At 45.0% G+C, this 23,477-nt stretch overlaps 1 protein-coding gene and 1 non-coding gene across 7 annotated transcripts; one reads left to right on the top strand and one right to left on the bottom strand.

The window, feature by feature from the left end:
* Positions 1-2,831: 2,831 nt before the first annotated feature.
* On the bottom strand, positions 2,832-15,565 carry LOC123146388 (probable NOT transcription complex subunit VIP2). 6 transcript variants are annotated; one of them, XM_044566049.1, is made up of 18 exons: positions 15,130-15,565; positions 14,762-14,851; positions 13,368-13,541; positions 12,756-12,871; positions 10,083-10,188; positions 9,818-9,981; positions 9,275-9,626; positions 8,318-8,524; positions 8,142-8,243; positions 6,290-6,375; positions 6,129-6,209; positions 5,488-5,922; positions 5,277-5,329; positions 5,149-5,190; positions 4,348-4,492; positions 4,179-4,249; positions 3,976-4,061; positions 2,832-3,086 (listed from the first exon to the last, which is right to left on the bottom strand). In XM_044566049.1, the coding sequence occupies exons 3-17, from the start codon at positions 13,381-13,383 to the stop codon at positions 4,004-4,006; spliced, it is 2,034 nt and encodes a 677-aa protein (XP_044421984.1). In that variant the 5' UTR covers positions 13,384-13,541; positions 14,762-14,851; positions 15,130-15,565; the 3' UTR covers positions 2,832-3,086; positions 3,976-4,003. The 6 variants fall into 6 exon arrangements, 1 of the variants encoding a protein (XP_044421984.1); XR_006472713.1 differs by lacking the exons at positions 12,756-12,871; positions 13,368-13,541; positions 14,762-14,851; positions 15,130-15,565 and adding exons at positions 10,359-10,461; positions 11,239-11,533 and having other exon boundaries at positions 4,164-4,249; XR_006472711.1 differs by lacking the exons at positions 12,756-12,871; positions 13,368-13,541; positions 14,762-14,851; positions 15,130-15,565 and adding exons at positions 10,359-10,461; positions 11,362-11,533 and having other exon boundaries at positions 4,164-4,249.
* Positions 10,083-10,160, top strand: LOC123146655 (small nucleolar RNA snoR35). The gene has a single exon (XR_006472864.1). It is a non-coding gene; the product is annotated as a small nucleolar RNA snoR35 (small nucleolar RNA).
* Positions 15,566-23,477: the final 7,912 nt, after the last annotated feature.

Below are 23,477 nucleotides of genomic sequence, written 5' to 3'. Positions count from 1 at the left end.
TATCGCTGTCTCGACCTTCACACCGGACACGTTCATGTCTCTCGTCATGTCACGTTTGTTGAGCACATTTTTCCTTTCTCACAATGCACTACCACACCATCCAACACCCCTAGCTCCGCAAACACCCCCTCTCCCCGTCCTTTCCAACTACATACTCCCCTACCTGCCGAACACAACTTATCACCACCACCATTAACACCCACCATAGCCAATCCCAACCATACACTCACCCCACCCGAGACGTCCCCAACACCCCCGACCCCTGCTCCCTCCCCAACACCCCGGCCCCTACTCCCACTCCACCACCCAGCCCTGCTCCCACTCCACCACCCAGCCCTACTCCTTCGTCCGACTCTTCCGCTGCGCCGGACTCACCAGTACCCACCTTACCCCCTCGTGCTATTCCTACAGCAGCCCCGATTAATGATCATCGCATGCGTACTAGGGCCAAATCAGGATTTCATCAACCCCAAGACCGCCTAAACCTTCATACCTCCGTATCTCTCACTTCTCTTCCAAAGAATTACAAAACTGCTCTACTTGATCCCAATTGGGCCGCTGCCATGCAAGAAGAATATAATGCTTTACTTCAAAACAACACCTGGCAACTTGTTCCTCGTCCTCCCAATACAAATATTGTTTCTGGCAAATGGATTTTTCGCCAAAAGTTCCACTCCGATGGGAGCCTCTCACGATATAAAGCCAGGTGGGTTTGTCGTGGCTTTTCTCAGCAACAAGGAATTGATTACGAAGAAACCTTCTCTCCTGTTGTTAAACCTAGCACCATTCGCACCGTTCTTAGTGTTGCTGTCTCCTCTTCATGGCCCATTCACCAACTTGATGTTAAAAATGCTTTCCTCCATGGTTCCCTTCAAGAAACTGTCTACTGCCAGCAACCTCTGGGTTTTGAAAATCCATCCTTTCCAACTCATGTATGTCTTCTTCAGAAATCTCTCTACGGTCTTAAACAGGCCCCACGAGCTTGGTTTCAACGCTTCTCCTCCTTCATTCAAACAATAGGCTTCACTCCATCTCTCTCCGACACCTCTCTTTTTGTGTATCATCAAACTTCTGACACTGCCTATTTACTTCTCTATGTAGATGATATCATTCTTACCGCCTCCTCTCAAAAGTTCTTAGATCATATTGTCTCTCTTCTTAGATCTGAATTTTCTATGACTGACCTAGGACTCCTTCATCATTTCTTAGGCATTGCTGTTGTTCGAGATTCCTCCAGCCTTTTTCTTTCCCAACGCCAGTATATTCTTGATCTTCTTAATCGTGCTGGTATGCTTGACTGTCAATCATCTCGCACTCCTGTCGATACTAGTTTTAAACTTTCGGCTACCGGTGAACCCTTTTCCGATCCTACTCTCTATCGTAGCCTAACAGGTGCTCTTCAATATCTCACCATTACTCGTCCTGAAATCTCTTTTGCTGTTCAACAAGCATGTCTCTATATGCAAGATCCTCGGGTTCCTCACTATAATCATGTTAAACGCATTCTTCGGTATTTAAAAGGAACTCTCAATCATGGTCTCCACCTCAATAATTCTTCTCCAAACTCGCTTACCGCATACTCTGATGCAGACTGGGCTGGTTGTCCTGACACTCGAAGGTCCACTTCCGGTTTTTGTGTTTTTCTTGGTAACAATTTGATTTCTTGGTCTTCGAAAAGACAGGTTACAGTCTCACGTTCGTCGGTCGAGGCTGAGTATCGCGCTGTGGCACATGCCGTTGCAGATACAATCTGGATTCGGCAGTTACTCTCCGAGCTACACAGGACTATTGAGCAGGCCACTATTGTCTACTGTGACAACATATCAGCAGTCTACATGACCAGCAATCCAGTTCAACACCGACGCACAAAGCATATTGAGATTGATATTCATTTTGTTCGTGAAAAGGTTGCTCTTGGTCAGGTTCGGGTGCTTCATGTTCCCTCTACGGCTCAGTTTGCTGACATTTTCACCAAGGCACTGCCTACTAAGCCGTTTCAAGATATCTGTTTCAATCTCAACGTCGTCGAGCCTGCCGTTAATACTGCGGGGGGATGTTAGAGTAGTCATTATGGTATACGACTTCTAGTCCAAGTCAGTTTTGTACCCCTACCCCAAGTCGGTTTGTACCCTCTTATATACTCTTGTATGCCGCACCAAATCATCAATAAGCAACAGTTTTATTCAGCTTTCAGGTTCTATGCTTTGTACAATGCGGATCATCATCATGCTAGACCACGAGCTCCATCAGCTCGCCTGCCTCGTACCTGGTCCACGCGGCCATTGGGAAGGGAACCACTGCTGGCTGCTCTCCGGCGCGGCTTTGGCGTCGTGGTTACTACTACTCCCTCCGTTCCTAAATATAAGTCTTTGTAGAGATTTCACTATGAACCACATACGGATGTATATAAATGCATTTTAAGTGTAGATTCGTCCATTATGCTCCGTATGTAGTCCACCTAGTGAAATCTCTACAAAGACTTATATTTAGGAACGGAGGGAGTAGCATGCATGCTCGAGGATCTTTGTTGGCAATAAGCCATGTCCGTGCGCTGGGTGCATGCGGTCCGTTCAGGGCGTGTGTCGCGATGGTGTGTGTGCACCTTGTAAGGCTGCGGCCGTTGACCATCTGTTGCGAGTCCAGGCGCGTATGAGCCGGCCATGGCGTGCTGATCGGGCGGGCTAGCAAGAGTGGTTAGTGCATGCTAGGTCCATCAGTTAGTGCGTGCGTGCGTGCGTGTACAGTGGCCAGATCCATTTATCCATCCATGATCCATATATCCATGCAATGCACACTCCTAAACTGTTTTGTAAAGGAGCAATAGATAGACATACATACAGGGTGTACTGTAGACTCCCCATCATTGATTGTAAAAAGAAGCAGCAGCAGCAGCAGCAGCTATGTAAATGTAATGTAAAGTTTAATGCCCAATTGTACCATCCATCCATCCTTTAATTTTCCTCCTAACAACCATAATTACAAACACCACCTTTTTTTTCTCTTCCTGCTGTAGCCTCCTCTCCGCATATCGACATGACTGACAAGATACTTTCCTCATTCATTCACTACATATATAGCCTGGCCTGCTGTCAACAAAAGCCAACCTAGTCAGTCAATCAATCGAATAGGATCCCAAGCTCAACACTAGAAAACTCAAATTCTCTACTATCATTATTAGAAACATAAGAGGAAACATTTGCTTCTGCCAAAATAACATGCCATCTTTGAAAGAAACATCATGCCGGGATTAATTGTCAAGTGCATAAAAGCAACAGGGACCCTCGAGGCTTCTCACTTTCCACCAAATAGAAATTACAACGTTAACATACTATCTTTCCCAACGACAACCACAAGTGCTCAGTTGGCTGGCGGCACAAATCGACCGCTCGCCCACCCACGTTCGAAGCCCAGCCTCGGCAAGTACTCGCTTCTAAATAAATAAATGCCCTGGTGCTACTGTTTATGTGTCAAGTTTTTTGTGTTCGACAAGAAATAAATAAATCTTCCTGGCTACAATAGCCAATAAGTAAATAACTCAGTCAGAGTGCTGTTTAACTATATTTATATACACATTTCACTGCAAAAGACAGTACCCAGTTTTCTCAAAAGAAAGCGGTTTGAATTTTTCTATTATTTGTTTTGATTTTTTTTTGTCAGGGCGGGTGCAGCTGACCCTGGGCTTAGAAGTGGATTACCGCTGCTGCAACGTTAACATATTTTCTTTCCTCGTGAGAACCAAGCACAGCAGTTGCTCGGTTGGCTAGCAGCATGAGTCGAGTGCTTGCCCACCCATGTTCGAGGCCCCGCCTCCATAGGTGCCCTCTTCTTTTATATTTAATTAAATAGATGCATTTTCTTTCCTACAATGGCCACATGGAATATTTCTTCCTACCTAATAGTTGCCTACATAAATAAACCAAAGTGCTGTTCAACCGACATTAATATAAGTGTTTCACTGCAGAAGAGAGTATCTACCTTGACAAATTAGAGCAATGTCGCTTCACTATGTTTGTAAAGAAAGCTCCCTATTCATGTACAAGAAAGCTAGAGTCAGGAGGTACCTGAAAAAAAATTATATTGCATTGCATACAACAGTGAGATGTTTGCTCTATACACAGAAACAAGAACTAAAATATATTTGTAGCCAGGAAGGAAGACCTTACCCAGAAAAAATTCACCTAACAATTTGGGATGCGGAAGGGAGACTTGGCCTTTTCTCTACTAGCTCATAATGGAGAACAAAGTTATCCTGCAGCAAACCAACATACATGCTCAACTATCATATGCAATGCAACAAGTGTGTGCGTAGAGATGCTGGATATTCATTCACGAGATGGATGCAAGTACCTTACGGACTGTCTCCCAATTGCCTTGATCAAAGAAGGCATAAGACCCCCGTTCATATGTAGGAGTTTTGACAAGAGGCTCCATGTTAGGAATTCTTGTGAACCATTGCCGTGCTTCTTTATGGTAATACCATCCACGATTATATCTGATGAAAACAGTACACATGCATTACATATCATACAAAATTTACTTGCTGAAGCTCTGCTCAGTTGTGATGTGTTAAACTAGGTCGTGGGCAAGGGTTAAGATAAGTAAGATATTGTTGCTATAATTTTAGGGAAGACATGTGATAGCAAAAATGGATAGCCTACAAGGAAGTTTGAAGGATGCATAGCAATGCTAAACATAAACTGTGCAACTTAGCAAAAATAAACAACAGCACCAAAAAAATCATCAAAAATAAATAATAGGAAATGTTGATATTTGATAGAGAAAAACCAGGAAAACGAAAATGGAACATTCGTGCAGCTTCAGGTAGCTAAGTGGATCATGAATACATTCAAATGTTGCCAAGTTACAGTATTCACCAGAAAGATAAATAAATCCACAAGGCTACTTAAATTTTTGTGATAGATCCATGACAGTCAATGGGCGTATCTGACAGGTTACAAGTTAATATTCGTTAGCATTATACCTTTGATCAGGACATAGCAGTATGTTCCCTTATCAAATGTTAGCACAAAAAGTTCATATTTCTTGGTAAAAGATTAAGAACATTAAAAAGTGCATGCATGATGATCCAATTATTACATCTGACAACAAGATATTTAAATGAGATAAGCAGTGAACCCATGTACTCACAGTTCATTGGCCGCACATATTTGAGCTTCATCCTTCGGCATGCTGAAAACAGAAGACAAAAGGTAAAACCTTAAATTTTACCAAAACTAATGGCCAAAGCCAATAATACATTCAACTAGCAAAAGTACCTGTAGAATATGTATAACAGTATGAGTGTCTGAAACTTCTGAAAATGCATAGGCTGCACGCAGCAAGACAGAACTTGTTACAATATATTTACCATAAAATGAACCGGCTGCATCAAAGAAAGATTCTGGGCCTTTCTCGAAAATTAATTGGTTTAAAACATCGATCCCATTAGACAGAAATGGGCAACAGTAGTAATTGGCGGGAGCTTACCTGTAGTGCTGGGGGTTGCTCAGCCACATAACAAGCTGGAGTAGTATATTCGGGTTCTCCTTTTGCTGGTTCATTTGAAAATGGAGAGCCAAATGTCTTGTACAGATTGTCGGGTGAATTCAAATTCAAACCCAACGTTGTCAAATCTATTCCCAAAGCAAGAGATGACAAATCAGGATCATTCATCCTTATAACTCCCAGCAATCCTAACAAGCCGTATGGATCAGGTGGGGTTCGGCCTCCCAGAATGGGCTTTAGACCATGATCCGCATATGTCTGTGCAGCTGAAGAAGACATCTGCTGCAACCTGAAAGGACTCTGAGTCTGCGGCTGCTGGTATTGCTGGAGCAGTTGCTCGTATGATCCCAAGCTAGAAGTTTGACTCTGAGAGTTTAGTGGTCTTAGTCCAATATTTTGGGGCCCACCGCTCTGAATCTGACAAAACATAATGAGGATTATTACTCTGTGTATGTATTTACAGGTAAATAAATATGAGCAGTAAACCTGAATCATGATGCACCTTAGTTTTATTAATATGAAGAATTGTCAAAATAAAAAATATCTCAGAACCATGATGACAATGCAGGAGATGTTGAATGTGTGATGATCGTTTCAAAGGATGGATTTCCGATATAACTTACTGAATTAGCAGCACCCTGCTGATGTTGCTGACGATTTGGTTGGTAATTACTTCCCAAATTAAACCCAACTGACCTTGACATCTGTGCACGTGTTCATAACATGTCAAAATAAATGCTCGGGGGGAGAAACAAGGATTCAAAGTTCAGAGACATGAACCCACAGGATATTGTGGTGCTTGCATTACAGGCACATTCTCATGAAGCTGTTCCTTGTGATGTAACTCCATAGGATAATCTGAACTGCCACCTGATAATTCAAACTGTCAGTATTCTGTATAACTCACCGAAAATGGAATAAAAGAGGAATGTATTAAGGTAGCGCAATGATCAACCAAAACACATACTTTAGGAAAGAATTCTAAAGCCTCAAGAAACACTACAAAGGTCTTATTTTATTCCGTGCACATTTATAAAGCATTAAATCTTGAGCATGTCACACGTGGAAATAATAGGTCCAAAAATTGAAAGATTAAAAACCATGCAGAACACGTGGCACCATTAAAGGAGAACAACACCAGAGTTGACCAGAAAAATGACAGACTACATTTAGTAGGAAGATGGTTCATCAGCCTAAACTGTAATCATAATACTGAGATATTAAAAATAAAAGACAGTATATTTACATTTGGGCCTAAAGGCGCAAGTGCAACTATTTGTATTCATCCGTATGGCTGTCTTGATGCCCCGAAGCGGGCACAAGAATACAAATTATCTGAGACACTTTACAAAGTTGATGACTCAACGTATGCGCATGGATGGCCAAATTGGTAACTTCGGCAGAAGTCTCTATAAAATGCTGCAGCTAATTAATTTTCAGGATGTTATTTAGATCCATATTGGTCCACACAGTAGGTCATGAGGCTCATAGTTAACTTACTGCCACAGTAAGCTTAAATGAATTATAACCATAGTAAGCAACAGAATTAAATTGGCTTAACCACCCCCCAATGGCTTAGCTGTTATGCCTCAGATCATACCTACTCCCTCCGTCCCACAATGTAAGACGTTTTTAGAAGCTACGTTAGCTTCTAAAAACGTCTTACATTGTGGGATTGAGGGAGTAATATTTAGCTCATGTTTTATATGAAGAGTAGGACCAATGGAAAACACAAAGGGTTTAGGATGCCCTTCCATCTATAACCATAAGTCATGATATGAGAAGCTTACAATAAGTTCTCTATACGAGTTCTTGCAGGAAAGACAAATTGATTATCTTCCCTTAAGGTAACTAACTAAGAGCTCTATACCCATATCGTGTATTAACATTGTCCTACATATGTCACAAATAGTGCATACTTCCATTTCTCGCAAAAAATAGGGGTACTTATTACTATAGGCATCTGAATTGCGACACACGTAGGCATGTTGCAGAGAGACCCTTTTATCCAAATGTCGTTTGGCGCATTTTTCCTAGGTGGCCACCATAAATTCTAATGATGATTCATGGTAATTTCAGTTAGAGCATCACATGATACTTTTCTGCATTCCCGTGAGGCCACGTCAGCTACATGGGATCTTGCCCCGCTGGCCCTCTCATGAAATCTTTGCATCCTCGTCTTCTCACATCTCTCTATGATTGTATTCACAAAAATGGTGTGCCATAAATTTTGCTGCAACGGTCACGGCACCTTCTAGTTAGGTCAGTGCAAGGTGTCAAGAGAAGTAGAGAACACAACAATACCCTTCAAGCATATAGAAAGGTTGTGAGCATTCGTTGAGTTGAGGAGAAGATCACAGCATTCATACTACAGGACTAATAAACCAATGGACTTTACCGCAGATAGAATATTTTATGACGGAGTAATTATGTTGGTAACTAAGCTGTTCAAATACTGAGGTTCCATAAGTACAGAGTAGCGGGGCTGTATAATAACAGGCATGAAGCCGATATTAGAACTTCAAGATCACAAAGTAACACAACTAAATAATCATGCTCCACTACACCGAAAACATAATGAGAACAATCTCACTGAATCAACAGGCAGGTTCTAGAATTAATTCAACTGTAACAACCTTTAAATCCTGGCAAAGCGGGGAAATCTTCGTTCTGAATACTGAACTCCTGGTTTTGTTGAACAATGGAGTTAACACCAACTCCTTGCTTCCGTAGTGATCCTGCAATTAAGGGAGATTGGCAAAGAATCCTCCAAAAATAGGGGGGAATATTTACTGTTTTCCAGCAATTTTACCATATTGTCCCTGTGGACCACCAGCTGAATTAGGTCGACCAGTCAATTGGGGGAAATCATTGATGTCGAATGGAGCGCTGTCACTGGCGTCATGTAGCATCCCTATAGAACCCAAAGAACTATTTACTGGTTGCATTTGGTTCTGGGACAATGAAGCACCAGACGTTGGGTATGAGCTTCCAATCATATTCATCAGTTGCGACGATCCTGGTGTTAAAGATAGAAAAAAGAACAAGCTGGATGAGAACATGCAGTTCAACAAAAGAAAATAACACACTGTATGCTTCTTTATCATTCACCCTCATGAGACTATCACGGTTGTATAAAATATAAACAAGCTTTTATCATAACCCAGCTACTATCATAAATTTAAATTGGTAATATCACAGAATAGAACAACATTAAGAAATAGGTACAGTAACAGTCACTAAAAAAGCAAGTACAGATATACTATGCAATAACCAACTATAAAATGGATATTCTCAAATACTACTAAGAAAAGTTTCCAGCAGCCAACATATGCCTGCAAAAGAAAGAATAGCAATGACAGGAATTCCATCAATGTTGGACTTAAATATTTAAGGTAAAATTCTTAATTGTAAAAGTTGGCTCCCATTGTACAGATGTATCAAAATGCCTATTGCCCCAGATAGTGTCACTTCCAAAATTGAAGTATGCAATACACTATACTATAGCATCACATGGTTCATAAGTTATGAAGCGTGAACATTAACGCTACCTACTGTGTTTTCCAAAAAGAAGGTCCAATGAAACCTATATCATAAGGGATGTTAACCATTTATTTCATATGCCCAACTTTTTTTCGTAAGAAGTCAAGGAACAGAGCATTAACATAGCAATGGTTAAACATGCTTAAAAATAGTATTTCGAGCTAAAACATGAAGCTTAACATAAATCTATGGAGTAAAAAAATCAACCAACAGTTAAGTAAACTACCTTGCGGAATAAGGCCATTCATCATCCTGTTAGATCCTTGCACATTTAGTCTTCCACTTGCAGCATTGCCACTAAAATCGATGCGTGATGAGATACTTGGCACCGACAATCCACCAGAGCTTATGTTTCTTCCAATGTTACTTCCACCCACAATGTTTCCCGTGGAGCTTGTAATACGTGGACCCAGGTTTCCTAAAGCTGGATTGCCAGGAACAGAATTTCGATTACCACTGGTGCCCAAGTTTGAGGATAAACCTTGAATGGTACCACCCATGTTCATTCCACTGCTGAATGCTTGACCTCCACCAACATTCATTCCTCTACCACTGACACCTGAATGTGCATGAGGAATCTGCAAAAGAAACCACAGTAAGACAGTAAAAATCATAATCCTCCACACGAAACCACAGCAAGAAGAGTATGTCATAATTAAGCCAACAAAATTGCTGATTAGATTGCAAACCCATTAACATGCATGTTCATGATGTTTCAACGTATATAAATAATAATGCCGCAAACCTCCACGAAGGTGGGCATTCGAACCTGAGACATGGCAACAGGGAGGTTGTTTGAAGCAAATCTCCCAGAAATGCTCCCTCCAGGCTGTTGAACACCGGAGGATGGAAGGCCACTCATCGCAGCATTCCTTTGTGCAAGTGATCCAGGCATATTTGGAAGACTATAATTTCCATGAATGTTGTGCAGACCTGAAAAATGCAGAAAATGACAATAGTTAAGAAAGTGTACTCAATGGATGGCGCACTATGTCAATGCACTAACCGAGCTAGTGTATGAATTAGATGCTCACCAGAGTGATGGAAACCTTGAACTGATCCAGATTGGCCAGAAAAGGATGTTGTGAATGGCCGTCCGGTTGAGTCTGGAAGGTTCGATGTGGAACTGTTAAGATTTGACTGCCAAGGAAGAAAGCATCAAGTTATCAAGACAAGTAATAACAAAACCTAGTAGACAGACAGAATTGGAAAGCGTATATATATATATATATATATATATATATATATATATATATATATATATATAGTGAATGCATGGTAGTCCTCCAGTTACAAGGATAAGCAAGTACATTCAGCAAGCCGGACATCGTAGGCAACGGGACAGCAAGTCAGCACTCAGGTTCAACTGAAGATTGTCCACCAAAAATGCATGAAACAGTGATTGCCGCCAGTCTGAAACAGAAACGTACACATCCATTAGTTACTTGTAAATTAAAAAACCTCAAAAAAGAAAAATTGTGCGTTATAATTTAACTTGGTAATAAAAAGTTTGCATCTGAGGCACCCTTCCAATCCAACATAAACAAACGAGCTAGTCAGGACAGCATACAAATGTACAGATTTCAGCATCGAGGAAATGCAGCCGTTCTAGGAGGCACGCACGGCACGTACATATCTGAACTTGTGCTGCTGCCAAGTGCTTGAGTTTGAAAACAAAGGCAGGTCGGCTGGCTGTTGAGCAGCAAAGCAAACACTAGCTGAGTAACTATCCAGGACCGAGTGGTTGACGAGCGTATCGCAGAAGAGAAGCTGGTGGCTGCAAACAGCGTACAGTTAACAGCATACAGACTGTCGCTTCATGGCTGTGACCATGGGGCATATTTTCTTGAGCTCTGGTTCAGGGTTTTATTTAGAAAGAAAGAAAATCACCTGCCTGCTTGCTAGAAGTCAGGTGTTGCTTATACAAAGGAAAGGGTACATAGATTCATCACTACCTGTCCTGCCTGCCGCTGGATATTAATATTATGCATCTACTCTACTCTACTCCAGGCGACAGTAACAAACAGATGATATCATGGATGCAGTGCAGTCAAATGGAAGTAAAGTCAATTTTGGGCTAGGCATGAACAGTAGGATCGTTCCCATGAAGGGAATTCAGTGAATATGGCAGAGCACTGACAGATTTGCATCTAATAAATAATCCGCAGGGGCAGGAGGGAGTTGTTGTACCTAGCATATAATCACAGAATTACGAGCACGCGCTACCCCATTTCACCACTACTGGGGTCGGGTGGCAGCTAGACCTAGCAGATGGAGCACCTTGGGGTGGGCGCGGAGGGAGGGAGGGAGCACCTTGGGGCGGAGCAGCGAGGGCGACGGGGCGACGGAGCGGCGACGCACGGGAGGACGGGGAGCGGCGGTCGGTGGGGCGGGAGCTGGCCGGAGGCGCGGCGGACGGCGGCGGTCGAAACCCTAGGCGGGCGGGCGCTCTGGGGTTGGGGGTGGGTCGATCGATCGGGACGGGTGGGAGAGGAAACGGGGAATAGTTTTTTTTTTTTTTTTGACAAATAGTTGAAACTCTGACTGCCAAGCCAAACCGGTAACGGTCGCGCGTACTGGGCCACGATCTCGCATGGGCCTGGCGGGGCCCGGCCCGTATAGCCCAGCATCATCATCGGCCCTTTCTTCTCTCTACAGGGCCCGACCCGTATAACCTTGAACTGTATCTTTCTCGCTACTTTTTTTTATTACCGAGAGCGAACGGAGACTAGGAAAAAGGCTACTAGTAGCGCGGGTACCCGCGCTATTAGTATCACACTACAGCTAAAAGTTAGTAGTAGCGCGGGCTAAACTCACGCTACTACTAACATTTTACTAGTAGCGCGGATGTCACCCGCGCTACTACTAACGAAATAGTAGTAGCGTGTCTACTAGTAGCGCTCCGTTTTCCCCCACGCTACTACTAACTAATTAGGAATAAAAATCCATCAATTCCATTTTATGCATACAATTCTAACAACTAAAACAAGCCCAGATTTGTAATAAACCAGCAGCATTACACATCATTCCAAATCGAAGATTTATAATAAACCAGGAGCAGTAGAGCATATCCATACATCTACACTTATTGCCTAGTCACTTATTCCCAGCTAGTGCAACACATAGTTGAAGGCAAACAAAAATGCATAAAACACCAAACAGTGGCATTCTATCCCTCCAAATGATTTGCTCCCTCTCCATCCTTGCAATCATCTTCTTCTCCCTTATGTGCTTCTCCCATTTATGAATCCAAGATTTCTGTAAAGAGCAAAGAACAAATAAAATTAAATTTCAGCAGACATATATTTCCTTGCATGTTGTGTTATACAGTAGCTACGGGAATAAATATACAAAAACAAAAAAGTGAGTGATTTCTATTAACAAGAGATCGCCGATGTAATAGCTACAAACAAATGAACCTGCTACACCAACTTATATTATGTCTTACATTGATATTCTCCACGTGATACACATATACACCATCAACTATTTCTCATAAAGTATTTGTCAATGACTAATTGGGTTCTTTAAACTTCTAAGGGAAAGAAAGATGCCATGGCCTTGCTCGCTGCTAACCTGAATGGATGAAAGGGACATGCTTTGGAGTCTGCAGTACTTTGGAATGAATTTGAGAGTGTCACTTATAGCACTGGATGCCACCATTTATTTTCAGTAATGTAACTGCAGTAATGGATAATCTCACTAACCTCTGTAACTTTCTTTGACTGCCGATTATAAGGGTTGTCATCAGTCATAAACATTTCCATCTGAGATGGGCTTAAGTCGTAGAGGAATTGAGGAACGTTCTTGTAATTATCCATTACTGCAAGAAGGTTAAAAATAAAGCTTTAAAGCCACACGTAAAATAATTGGCATGGAAAGCATTAGGGATAAGGTACTGTTGCTTATCGGCTCACCATAAAAAGCTAGAAACTGCTACAGTTTGTAAGCATGCATATGTGTTTCATATGAGGGCATTTTACATCAAGAGTTTGATGAGACAAGACCACCTAGGAAGATAAAAACATGGACATAGCATGTCTGGCACTTATGCATAGTCAACTTGCAAATGACTACCATTTCTCCCCTGCGGGTTTCCTTAAAAACACTTCTACGGCTTCTTAACAACCACCAGGCAGTAAAATTGCCTTATGGATACATTTTTTCCCTACCATTTGGTAGACAATATGAAGATGATATATTGTGCATGTCCGGTGAGGCGAGGAGCCGGACATGCTACAAACTATGCATCCACAAACTACATTAATCTACATGCCGAAAAATAGGAAGAGAGTTAAGGCAAGCAAGTTGTTACGCACCTGTGAACAGTGTCATTGTTGTGGTCGATCGCGGTGTCTCTCTCTCTCTCTCGTGTGAATTTCCTCGAGTAACTCAAGAAAATATGCTATTCTGCTGAATCTGCTATTCTGCTGCTGCTTACCCAAAATATGCTCGCAACTCGACAGCATCTAGAGTAGCTCCCAGGACTCAACCTGCCAAAAGCAACGACGACCACAGTTGAACCACACATGCATCAATTCAACAGTACTAGCCTTTTACATTACAATAAACATTGATTTTGGTTCATCATACGACAAGATAGTGTGTGTTCATAAACGTTGATTTTGAACCTTTGTTTATTGGACCTGAGTTACATGTTGCCAAAGCTTCACTGAAGAATGGTACACTAAAGAACTGAAGCACAGAGTGGCTCACTTAAGTTCAGTTAGAAGATGCCCTGGATGGGATAAGTGAAGACTGATAGCTACGTCGTTGCTGTCGGAGTTGATGCCATCAAACTGATGGCCATAATGCAAATGCAGACACAGAATGCATGAACCTGGGTTACTTGCTGTCAAGAGAGACCACAGCCAAAGCTTCACTGAAGAGGTGGTACTCTGAAGAACGGAAGCACATCGCGGCTGAGTTAAGTTCAGTTAGTGGATGGCCCAGATGGGATAAGTGAAGACCCGATGGTAGCGTTGCAAAAACAGAGGAGGGGCTACTCCGTTTCGGGCAACAACAATGCCTTTTAGTTTAGTATTTTTCAGGTACGTGACAGGACAAGATAGGTAGTTAGTGGTGAGTGCCACGGTGAAGTTGAAGCTTTCTTTCTTGGGTTTTTATCATTTATGCCACCGGTTGTGTCCCACTGCTCAGTTTTGCCACTAGAAATTTCAACCGCTCAAAAATGCCTTCGCTTCGTTAGACACATGCCCAAAAATGTCACTAGACACCATTATGGTGATCTCAAATCTCTTTTGCCATATTATAATGACATAAATAACTATGGACCAACATGCCAGCTCTCCCTCTATCTCACTACAATAAAGTGTGGGGCCTACTTGAGCCACACTTATCATTGTGAGATAGAGAGAACTGACATGTGGGTCTATGCTTATTTTTTTCATATAACATGGTCAACGGGTTTGAAATGAGAATAATAATGTCTAATGGCATTTTTGAGCAAACATCTAACGAAGTGATGGCATTTTTGAGATATGTAATAGCATTTTTGAGCAAGCATCTCACATATCGATGGCATTTTTGAGTAGTTGTAACTTCTAATGGCAAAACTGAGTACTGAGACACAACTGGTGGCATAAATGGTAAAAACCCATCTTTCTTTAGGGAAATGTTAGACTCACATTAGTACATTACAGAGAGAAACAAAAACACCAAGTAGTACTAGAACTATGAAAGTCACTCTTACCTTACTTGGTCATTTTGTCAAACACCTTCCGTGCGACAGCAGCTTGCACTGCTCGCATATCACGGTCTTTAGTTGGTTGTGCCTCTTCTTCTGCTCACACAGGATACAAACAAGACAATGTTGTCATGTCCATCAATCATACAGTCAAGATAAACAAATCGTCACTTTATAATTTCATTTCCTAGTGCAGACACTACATCAGCCATCAGGTGTAATTTGGCATCGAATTTTCACTGATGACAGCGACGACGGGCGAAAGGAAACTTTTTGTACTCCTCCCACATCGTGTCATGTTAGTCCATGCTCTGATAAGCCGATGAACACACTGAAAATGGCAGCTAGCTGAACCCGTGGATGCGCCTGCTTACCAGGTCGCAGGTGGCGGGCTCGACGTGGCCGGGAGACCCCTCCTCGTCGGTGTGCAGCGGGGCGCCGCAGCTGTAGCAGCAGGCGACGCCGGAGGGCGTCTGGCCAGGGCCCTCCGCTTCTTCTTGCGGCGGCGGCGCCTCTCGACATCCTCCTCCGGCGCGCGCGTGCGGGCGCCCACCAAGGCCGCGGCCGCGAGCTGCCGCCCCAGGTACACGTCGTCCCGCGTCGGCGCCGCGGGGCCGACCCCGTCCGCCGGAGGAGGCGGCGAGGGGGACGAGGCGCTGGGGGAGGCGGTGCGCACGGGGGTGGAGAGGGAGAGGTACGCGGTGGCGGTGGCGGTGGCGGACGGGTGGTGCTTGGTGGGGACGGCGGGCGGCGGCGCCGGGGACTTGGGAAAAAGGAGAGGAAGAGCGGGCGGAGTGGTCAGGCGAGGCGGAGGGGAATTTGGGCTTTGGCCTCCGCGAGCTATGTGTGTATACATGCGTTGGTGGTTCTATAGTAGTAGTGCTGGGTTTTTACCCCACGCTGCTACTACGGCCTGTCGCGGGAGGCATGATGGAGACTGTAAGTGCATCTAGTGCCACCCTTAGTTGGTTTTGGAGTATTGACGACAAACCTAGTTGAGGGACTAATGTGTTTGTGATAATTGCAGGATAACACAGGTAGTAGTCCCACATTGATTCGGTTTACTACCAGAGATGACCCCTAAAAATGTATGAAAACACTGAAGACAATGGTGGTCTGTGAAGATATTCACTACGAATATTATGACTTGAGAAGACATTGATGTGAAGAGTATGGAGTACGAAGACATAGTTGTTACGTAGTTTCCTTTTCTTCTTTGTTGAGTCATAGGAACCACCGCACTGTTAAGTGGGGTCCAAGTGAACTAAGTCAGAGTGACTGAAGTGATGCTCAACCAAATCCTATGTCTTCCAGCGAAGACAATGAGAGCAAATCTTATCCAGAGCCGGATAAGTCAGCTTTACTTGTAGCCCAAGTCAAGCTGTCGCGTGTGTTTGAAATCTGACCGTTGGAACACGTGTCAGTTCCTTAGTGACCCAGGGTCATTTCGGACAAATCAGGTCGGGTTGCCCAGTGGCTATAAATAGCCCACCCCCACACCATAAATAGCTCAGAGTTAGTGCACGTCTTTTGTCGTTTGAGAGCAACCCACCTCGAAGCCTTTGAGAGAAAGATCCTTGCGAGGACAAAGCCCAAAACACCCAGAGCCAAAGAGTGTTAGGCATCACTGAAGTCTTTCTGTCTGTGTGATCTGAAGACTTATTGCACTTGAGGACTGTGAATCCTCCAGCCGGTTAGGCGTCGCATTCTGAGCATCCAAGAGTAATTGTGGATTGCCAGTGAACGAAGTCTGTGAAGGTTTGAAAGTCTACCTTGAAGACTTACCAGAGTAATTGGGCGAGGACTGGGTGTCCTTAGCTCAAGGGGAATAAGGTGAAGACGCGGTCTTCTGAGTTGAATCTCAGCCTCCCTAATCAAACATAAAGTTGTCACAGCAACTGGAACTGGTCCAACAAATCCTTATCCTCATCGAGCTACTGGTTCTATCTCATACCTCTCTTTACTTACCGTTTGTCTTCGTGAAGTCTTTGCATGCTTGCCTGAACTGATTGACTTCACTGTGTGAAGACTGTTGTTGATTGGCTTCATATCATCTTCCATCCTGATCCATACTACCTAGCTGCTATTAGTCTTCGTGCTTTCACTTCATTGCGTGTATGACTATGGCTTGTTTAGGGTGTCACGACCGGTTTTTCAATAAAATATTTATTGAGAAACCGACCCCTTTAACGGACCAGTATAGAAGAATCCTTCTTACTGGTAGACAAATACTTGATTACAGAAATCCAGAAGTACTAAATATTATACAGGATTGAGCCGAGGTTGCCCAATAGTATATTACAAGTACGCCGATACAAAACATAAAGGCGGATATGACACGAGGGGTATGGTGGCATAGCTACTGACTCGTAATAAAAGTGGTGGTGGATATGTCACAGTGACGTGGGTAACATGACTCCTAAATCTTACAGCTCATCGAGCGTCGGAGTGAGGCTCGAGGACTTTTATTCTGGGTAGCGGAAGCGTATATAATACAATTGACCAATTTCCAGGATCGCACGGGACTGACTGGGACTCCTCTAGGCGTCGGACTCGCTATCGAACTCTTCATCCATAAGATCGCCTTCGTCAACATCTGGCCAAATCAACAAGCCAGGTGAGTACTATGAAAGTACTCGCAAGACAGTTTGGACATAAGATATAACAAATGCAAACATGATGCACATGATCAGATTTGCATTGCACACTCAGATAATAAAAATTTGCACTGCATGACAAGTAAAAAGGAAGTCAGGCGGTAGTCCTCCTGAAATCCCAACGAAATACTGAAGGCCAATCGAGTGTCTGAACTGACGCCTCGAAAGGGCAAAAATAAATTAACAATGCCGCAGTCGGGCGTCAGGGCGACACCACATAAAGGGCTTATATCGAAAGTAAATAACAAGGATGCCACAGTCGGACGTCTGAGCGACATCACATAAAGGGCTTATATCAAAAGTAAATAACAAGAGTGCCACAGTCGGACGTCTGAGTGACATCACATAAAGGGCTTATATCAAAAGTAAATAACAAGAGTGCCACAGTCGGACGTCTGACCGACATCACATAAAGGGCTTATATCAAAAGTAAATAACAAGAGTGCCACAGTCGGACGTCTGAGTGACATCACATAAGGGCTTATATCAAAAGTAAATAACAAGAGTGCCACAGTCGGACGTCTGAGCGACATCACATAAAGGGCTTATATCAAAAGTAAATAACAAGAGTGCCACAGTCGGACGTCTGAGCGACATCACATAAAGGGCTTATATCAAAAGTAAATAACAAGAGTGCCACAGTCGGACGTCTGAGCGACATCACATAAGGGCTTATATCAAAAGTAAATAACAAGAGTGCCACAGTCGGACGTCTGAGCGACATCACATAAAGGGCTTATATCAAAAGTAAATAACAAGAGTGCCACAGTCGGACGTCTGAGCGACATCACATAAAGGGCTTATATTTCATTACTCGAGGTTCAAGTAGCTCATGAATTTAAATCATCTCAAGGAAATACTCAGGTACGTAATAATAAAAAGGTTAGTCCATCCACAGTAATAACCTTCAACCTGGTTTACCGCTCATGTTTGTTCACCGGGGATTTTCACGGAGACTGTCACAGAGACGGACGCTGAGACTGATCTGGATACAGATATGGAATTGTTGACCACGGTCCTTGACCATGGACATGATTTCTCGGAAGGTTTTGACTCTGCAGAGTTTGTACTTTTAACCACAGCCAACGGATTTCAGTAGTCACAAAGGACTAGTTCCGTTTGCGGTATTTTAGGAGAAACACATCTAACCAGTACACACCCATTTCACATTCCGCTGCCAGGAATCACCCTAGACAACGTTCAAGAAAAAATTTAAGACGGGGAGGCTACAACCTCGCGTAGCATGGGATCAAATTTATATTCGCGCGCTCTAAGGGGTGCCCCCCTCTCGGTCCCAACCGGAAACACCCATGCCCCCTGACCGGATGACTGGCTTTAATCCAGGGCCATGTAACCCTCATCACGGCCTCTCTATTTGGTGTGTACACAGAAAGAGGTTTGCAACTTACTAAACCGTATTCTTTACAGAAAACATGTGGTAGCACGAAAAGGGGCGGACGGTAACGTGACTCGGTCCACGTTAACGTCGGAGTTTAACGGTTGACATAAGACTGGCATGCTTCAACAATACCATCTTACCACCTTTCATGTCACCACATGATCCGGTTGTTTCTCATCCAGGAGATCACATCAATATTCGAAGCATATTGGAAGTTGCCTTGCAGGCAACATAACACCACTGATGCATACATAAACCTGCTATGCACTAACTATGCGAGCAAACATGCAAAACACTCATCACATCAAAGGTTCAAACGTGCTTGCCTGGTTCGGAGAAGTCAGAGTCTAGCTCGGCGAAGTTCGCGGCTCCGTCACCTCCTCCGGTATCTACGGTATAAAGAAATCGTATACTAACGTGAATACCGTGTGTGCATAAAAATTATTCCAAATTTTTTCCAAATAAATACCATAAAAAACTAGACAAAAAATATAAGACTGACAAAAAAAGAATCAATCAAAAAGCATCTTTTGTCTAAAAGATATAAGGGTTTTAGTCCAAGGACTAATCTGTGATGAAACAGAAAAGATCCAGGGGCTAGTTTGAAAAAGCAGAAAACGCTTCGGTACGAAATACGCCAGCCCAGAAGGAAAACACACTTTGCCCGAAGGCGCCTTCAGAAAACGGTTCGAAGAAAAGAAAGAGAGGCTGACGGGGGGGTCCCACCCGTCAGGTTCAAACTCTGAACAGGGCTCGCCGGCGCCCGAAGGCTGCGGTGGTCGCCGGCGTTGATCCACGGCGAGGTAGGGGATCGGAGGGTACCTACGGGTTCACTGTGTCCTTCCGCGTCGGTGGGTGGTGGACTTGACCGTCGGCGAGTACCACGACGACGGCGGCCTTATCTCCGGCGGACGGCGGTTCGGGTGAGGATGAAACTCTCCGGTGGGTGCTGCAAACCTCAAATTAGGGCGCGGGTTAGAGAGGTGGATGCACTAGGAGGCTACTGGCATGAGTTGAGAGGCGGGGGTGCACGCACTGGAGCGAATCTTGCCGGATCCCGAAGCGGGTCGAGGCGGCCGGAGTTGGGGAAGAAGACCTCCTCGAGGCCTTCCCAGTGGCTTGGCGTGGTTCTTGTGGGGTGGAGTGATGGTGCATGGTCGAGATTGAGCTCGGGACCTCCTTTTATAGACGATCCGAGGAGGTGGCCGTGAACGGGATAACGCCGGCGAGCAATTACGGCGGGGCAAAGGTTGGGCAGGAGGTTTAGGTGATTTGGCATCATCGTGGTGGTCCACTGGTACCGTTTCTTAGTTAAAACCTCGGTCGGACTCGGGTAATACACCGGCCCTCCACGGAACGGCCGTACGGGCACGTCGGCGGCAGGGAGCGTGCTCCGTGCCTTCCAGTTCACGACAACGGCTCTGCAGTGTGCACAGGGGAGGGGACGGCCACGCGGTGGCCTCTGGTGGCTTGGGCGGTGCTGGACGGCGCCGTCCCTTGCTGCGCCTCTCTGGCAGCCGCAGCGGGCGCTGCTGCCGCCACTCACGGGGAAGCGCACCTCTGCCAGCTCGCCGCCGACGCCCGCAAGCTTCCAGGCGACCGTGCGGCGCGGTGGATAAGAAGGGGGAACAAGGAGCAAGGCGCCACCGCGGCTACTGTTGAGATCGAAGTGAGGTTCAGAGGAAAACGACACTGACACCTAAAGCTGTTTCTCTGAAACTCTGAACTTCGACAGGCACAGTGCATGCCAGGTGTTCGACGTTATGATCTGGGCACGAGGAAATTTTTTCTGGAGCTGGGGCTTGGTGAGGTGACCTCTTGATGCATCTAGAGGCTGCCTGAATTTCCTCAGATTTTTAGGATAAGGGAACAAATGAATTTCACCAAATTTGGCAAATATGGCCCAAACTTGCAGCAAGTACATTTTGAAATATTTGAACTGGGGACCAGTGGATCTTCCTGGATCTTGGTTGAGGGTCCTAGGGACTAGCCAGGGAAACTTGTTTGGAGGCAAAACTCAAAGGAAAACTAGTGGTTCCTTTGTAAAATTCTAAGGGCCAAAATAGAAGACAGAAAAGATATTTGATTAAAAATAAATTGAGATAAAATCATGGGGGAGTTAAACTTGCTAGATTTGAAGCTTGTCTTGACTCCAAGTGGGAGGATGGCTTTTGGGAGGGGGATTTCAACTTAGGTTATGGCAAGAGGTAAATTTGAAAGGGGGGGGGGATCACTCCATAAGCCATAGGGCTATTTATAAAAGAAGAGATTTTCAAAAACTTCCCGAATGAAAAACATTTGTGTTGAGTCAACACAAGATGAAAAACCTCCAAGGCCAAAGATCAAGTCTTGGATGAACCCAAACAAAATACTTGTCATAAAAGAAGATTTTTGAGAAGGAGAGTCCTTTTAAAAAAAATAACCTCCTTCAAATCAAGTAAAGGTTTTGATAAAACCAAATAATTTTTTTTGGGTGTCACATAGGGTAGTCTACCTTCCGCTACATATCAATAGGCTTATTGTTGCTGTTTGTCTTTGAAACATCCGTGTTTGGAAGACTTTCATAAAAATCGCCTATTCACCCCCCTTCTAGTCGATAACTAGCACTTTCAATTGGTATCAGAGCGAGGTGCTCCCTTGTCCTGTGTTATTCGGTTTAACCACCTGGAGTTTTAGCTATGTCGACTGCAGGGATAATCAAAGTCCCCGCTGCGTGCCCTATCTTCGATGACACTGAATATCCCTACTGGAAGAATAAGATGCGTATGCATCTTGAAGCCATTGATGTCGATCTTCGGTATGTCGTCAAGAACGGCGTTCCCAAGGCCGGTGAAGGCATCACTCCTGCTGATGTGAAGAGGTTCATACAACTGGATTCAACTGCCAAGAACATCATCTGTGGTCACCTGACCAAAGGACAGTATGGCCGAGTAAGTGCTCTGGAAACTGCAAAGCTAGTCTGGGACTGACTCTCCAAGGTCAACGAAGGCGTCTCAACCCAGAGAGACCAAAGGATCAATGTTCTTCGCAACCTCTTCAACCGCTTCAAGAGAAATGACAATGAGAATGTTCAGCACACCTTTGATCGCCTCACTGATATCACAAATGACACTACAAAAAAAGACACATCCGTGACATTTTGGGCCGAACGAAATTTTTTTCTATCATACTTATGACACTTCTATGACGATAATTGTGACAAAACCCGGTATCATCATAGATGTGGTGGGCTCCTACTTCTATGACAAAAAATCATGACAGAAAATGGGCTTTTCGTCCTGGGCGGGCCGGAGACGCAGCTGCATGACATTCTTTGGGCCGTCCATGACGAAAAAACCATGGTAGAAGCGAGGGCGAGGAAAATATCGGGGTGTTCCCGGTTACGGTGGGTGGTCGGGGCCGAGCGATGCGCGTTTCTCTCGTACACGTACGCGCGTGTGTGCGAGGCGTTGGGCTCTAACTGAACCCGAGCGAGGCGTTCGCCTACTGAACCTAGAGCGATTGCACTGCAGGCTACGCGTTACTGAATCCGAGTGACCGATCGATGGCTGTTAACTGAACCCGATTGAGCGATTCCTTCGCTACTGCTGCTAACTGAAGCCGATCGATGCTGCCTCTGGATGAACAGTGAGCATTGCTGGGGGGTTTGGATGAACAGTTCCCGGTGGGGGTGGATGAACAGGACCCTGTGGTGTTGCCTCTGGATGAACAGGACCCCGATCGATCGAGCCGGTTAGGGCTGGATGAACAGGACCCCGTGGAGGGCTGGATGAACAGGACCACCCCGTGGAGGGCTGGATGAACAGTAGACGGTGGAGGGCTGGATGAACAGTAGCCCATGGAGGGGTGATTGAATAGGAGCCCGTGGAGAGGGCTGGTTGAATAGTAGCCGGTGGAGTAGCGCGCGGTGGAGGCTGGATGAATAGGAGCTCGTGGATGAACAGTTGCAGGTGGAGGCTGGAGGAGGTCGACGGTGGATGAACAGTAGCCCGTGGAGGCTGGAGGGGGTCGACGGTGGAGATGAACAGTATCCCGTGGAGTCCCGTTTTGCGGTACGCCACACCCCTCCTGATGAACAGGACCCCCGTTTCGACCGTAGCGCTCCAACACAAGTCCGTTTCCTCCGTTTTGAGGTACGCCACACCCCTCCTGATCAACAGGACCCCGTTTCGACCGTAGGAGGTCTATTTCCTCCGTTTTGCGGTACGCCAGACCCCTCCCGATGAACAGGATCCCGTTTCGACCGTGGCCGGTCGAACACAAGGCCATTTCCTCCGTTGTGCGGTACACCAGGCCTCGTTTCCATCGGTTGTTCCGTCCAAGCCGGTTGGCTCCCACGCGTTCCGTTGCCTCCCGATGAACACGACGCATTCCGTTGCCTCCCCATGAACACAACGACGACGCAGTTTCTCCGTCTCGACCCAGCCATGTACACGAGCCCTGACCGTACGTATGCGCGAGTAGGCGTTCGAGACCCCGCCCGTATGTACGTACGTGGCCGTATTTTCTTTCTTGCACACTGGCCGCTATACGTACGTGTACATGCTACATGCGCGCCTCTACTACGACACGTGCGCGCCTCTACATCGACCAGTATGTACGTACACGTTCGCGACCAGAATGACAACGCTACGTACGCTTCGACCAGGTGGGTCCCGACTGTCAG

Source organism: Triticum aestivum, chromosome 6D (assembly GCF_018294505.1).
Source record: "Triticum aestivum cultivar Chinese Spring chromosome 6D, IWGSC CS RefSeq v2.1, whole genome shotgun sequence".
Classification (NCBI taxonomy): domain Eukaryota; kingdom Viridiplantae; phylum Streptophyta; class Magnoliopsida; order Poales; family Poaceae; genus Triticum; species Triticum aestivum.
The sequence above is the reverse complement of the archived record's forward strand: the minus strand, read 5'-3'. Positions and strand labels throughout refer to the sequence as shown.

Excerpts from the sequence above, each read along its gene's own strand:
- LOC123146388 (XM_044566049.1), bottom strand. Across the intron at positions 9,627-9,817 it reads TCCCTGTTGCCATGTCTCAG|ATTCCTCATGCACATTCAGG; the intron begins GTTCGAATGCCC and ends TTTCTTTTGCAG. Across the intron at positions 6,376-8,141 it reads CGCTTTGCCAGGATTTAAAG|GTGGCAGTTCAGATTATCCT; the intron begins GTTGTTACAGTT and ends TTGAATTATCAG.